The sequence below is a fragment of the Entamoeba histolytica genome, genomic scaffold, assembly GCF_000208925.1.
Source record: "Entamoeba histolytica HM-1:IMSS scf_1104750517073 genomic scaffold, whole genome shotgun sequence".
In the NCBI taxonomy this organism is placed as follows: Eukaryota; Evosea; order Mastigamoebida; family Endamoebidae; genus Entamoeba; species Entamoeba histolytica.
The window spans coordinates 12595-15701 of NW_001915179.1; the positions used below are offsets into that span (position 1 = coordinate 12595).

General features: G+C 20.8%; 1 protein-coding gene across 1 annotated transcript, besides 6 other annotated features; it reads right to left on the minus strand.

Moving 5' to 3' along the window:
• Positions 1-10: part of a repeat region that runs on past the window's edge.
• Positions 11-502: 492 nt separating this feature from the next.
• EHI_052410 (uncharacterized protein) lies at positions 503-1117 on the minus strand (the record flags this gene model as incomplete). The annotated part of the gene is made up of 1 exon (XM_643620.1): positions 503-1117. One exon carries the CDS (start codon positions 1115-1117, stop codon positions 503-505), a length of 615 nt encoding a protein of 204 aa, XP_648712.1.
• Positions 1118-1477: 360 nt separating this feature from the next.
• Positions 1478-1603: a repeat region.
• Positions 1604-1612: 9 nt separating this feature from the next.
• Positions 1613-1757: a repeat region.
• Positions 1754-2249: a repeat region.
• Positions 2246-2386: a repeat region.
• Positions 2373-2505: a repeat region.
• Between the last annotated feature and the right edge of the window lie 602 nt (positions 2506-3107).

Consider the following 3107-nt stretch of genomic DNA (forward strand, 5'->3'; position numbering starts at 1 on the left):
AATTTGAAAAATGAAAATCAACATAATAAATATTATCAAAATGTGAAAATAAAACACCAATTGTTAATGTAACAATTTATAATTCAGATAAAACAGCAAATAATATTATTTATAAAATATTCAAATACAAAGAAATTCAATGAAAATAAAAATAGAAAGAACATATCATAAAATAAAACCACCAAATATGGTATTATGATTAATGCATACAAGACATAAATTAAATAAAAGAAATGAATATAAGTATTGAATAACCCAAATAGTTTTCATTGGATTTATTAAAAATAATTAATATTTTAACCAAAATCAACAAATCAATTTATGAAGAATCCAATTCACAGATATTGAAAATATCATTATTTAAATAATATTGTGAAACTATCAAAAAAATTATAATTGAACATTTTGAATATAATAAACATCTAAATGAAAAATAAATATATGAAATATTTCTAACAAAAAAATAAAGAAAATAAATAAATTCAAATAAAAATTAAATTTTTTAAAGAATTAATGCAAAAATAGCAAAAACAACAAATAATATCATTGTTGAAACTGTTCCACATTGTTGAAGTGTACCATCATCACATTTATCACATTCCCATTCTTTCTCATGTGTTAGTCTTTCTTCAGTATTACATTTATCATTTGGATATTCATTTAAATACATCCATCCATTATCAACTTCATAATTACAATACTTATCAGAACATTTATAACATTTGTCAGTATAATAGATTCTCATTGTATTATCAGGATGAGTACAATTTTCATCATCAACAATTCCCATAAATCCAATATGTTTTGGTGCTTTTTTAATTTCAACAGTATTGTCTTCATCATTATCACAAATACCTTTAATTTCTTTACTATCTAAACTAAATGTTCCACTCTTTTTATTGCCTGAACATGTTGATGACTCAGAATAATAATCAATTGTAATTTTATCACCATCACGTTTAAATTCTGTTGATTCAGTCTCATCAATATAATAGCACAACCCAAAATCGATTGCTATAAACATTGCAGCGTCACCATCAACACTTTTTTGACATTCACTGACTAATGATTTTGATAAAACAACACTAATAAATAGAATGAGACATAACAATGTCATTTCTTTATTTCTTAAATTTCTTTCTTAGTTTTTCCTTTAAATATTCTTTATTTTCTCTCTTTTTATCATTTAAATCGCTTTTATTCCTTTTTTTTTTTGTATTTTTTCTTCATTTTTACTTCCAATATATTCTTCAATCCTTCTTTTTTTTTTTAATTACTCAAATTTATTATTATTTCTTTTTGAATAATATCTCTTTCTTTATCTTCTTATTTGAAACATTCCTCATTTTACTTATAACTTTACTCATGGAATATGAATTATTCCTTTGAATTTATTTCATTCCAAATTTTTTATGATTTTTTTTAAGTTTTAATGTAATTAATATTCATTTTAATTTCGTTATTTTAAACAAATTACAAAAATGTCAATTAATAGATATTTCCATTATTGGATTTTATGAATATTAAGAAGTGTTTATTTCAGTTTCTTCATTATGCTCTATTGATGTAATAGAGTTCATTTCTAACTTGCTTGCATTAGATTTTATGATGTATTTTGTTGAATTCTAATTGTATTTTTAATGATTTTACTCCTCTTACTGACTCTTTGTGAATTAATCAATTTATTGATAATATAACATGTATTATTTCTACATTTATTATTTCTCTATTGTTTCATAATTTATTTTGTAAATCTTGACTCTCCCAGTTATTATCTGGATATGATGGTGCCTTTGAATTAGGAATGTATTAGGGAATGGTGCAAAGGGTGCAGCAAGAGAATATAGTAGAATATTACATGGATGTAATATAAGAATCTACTGAAGTGTGGGTATGACTAAGAGAAGATTAGTCAAAATAAGAATAAAAAGAAGATTAGTCAAAGTAATACAGTAGTAATAAAATGATTCCTTCTCCCATTCATAAAATAAGAAAAATGAAATTCCTTAAAATTAAGGCAGAAAACAAACAAAGGCTTAAAAAGAAGAAATAAGCAGAAGAAGTTTGAAAAACCTTAATAAGAAGAAATAAAGCAAAGAAGTGGTTTCCTCATTTTGCAAGATAAACCTAAATGATAGGTTAAACAAAGAGATTACTCTTTTTTAATAAGCTCAGGGATGAGATTAGTCTCCCCTGAGCTAGGAAGAATAGATGAAAAATCTATTAATACTTAATTAATTACTTTTTATTTTAATTTATTTTGTAAATCTTTGTATTTATTTTGTAAATATAAATTCATTCTATATTCATATCTTGACATATAACAACATCTATAATATATCATATTATATCTTTTCTTTCATATTTTGATAATATATCTGGTATTATTCTTCCTTGAATAAAATGAAGAGGTATTTCATTATGATTATTTAACCATTCATTAAATAATTTTAATAAATATTTCATTGATTGTTCTAATTATTTAATCAAAAATCATTGTATTTTTTTCATTTTTGTAAATTATTTAGATGCATTATTCTTTGATAATTTTCGTACCCGAACTAGACTATGCTATCAAATTCATTAATAATTGAAAGTAAATTGAAAATGATAAAGATGCAAAAAAAAATAATTTGCATCCATAGAATTTTCCATTTATTATATTTTGCTCATAAAAAAAATAAAAAAAATAAAAAATATGATAAATACAGAATATATAAATATTTATGTTTATATTTTATGATCATTTCTATTCATTTTGTATGAAATATTAATGAAATAGATGATTTGATTATTCATATTTCTTTTTATTCTTTTTATTCTTTTATTTATATGTTATTTATCTATCGTATTTTTATATATTTATTTTTATATTTATTTCTCTGTTTATATTATTTATATCATTGTGTTATTCTTATTATATATATATATTATTATATTATTCTTATTTTATGTTTTTATGTTTATATTATTTAGATTTTCTTCTTGTTATTCTTTTATATTTAAATGTATTTTATTATTTGTTTATTCATCTTTATCATTTTTATATTATTATCATTTATATCTATTTTCATTTTATATTTATTCTCTTTTGTTTTATATTAATA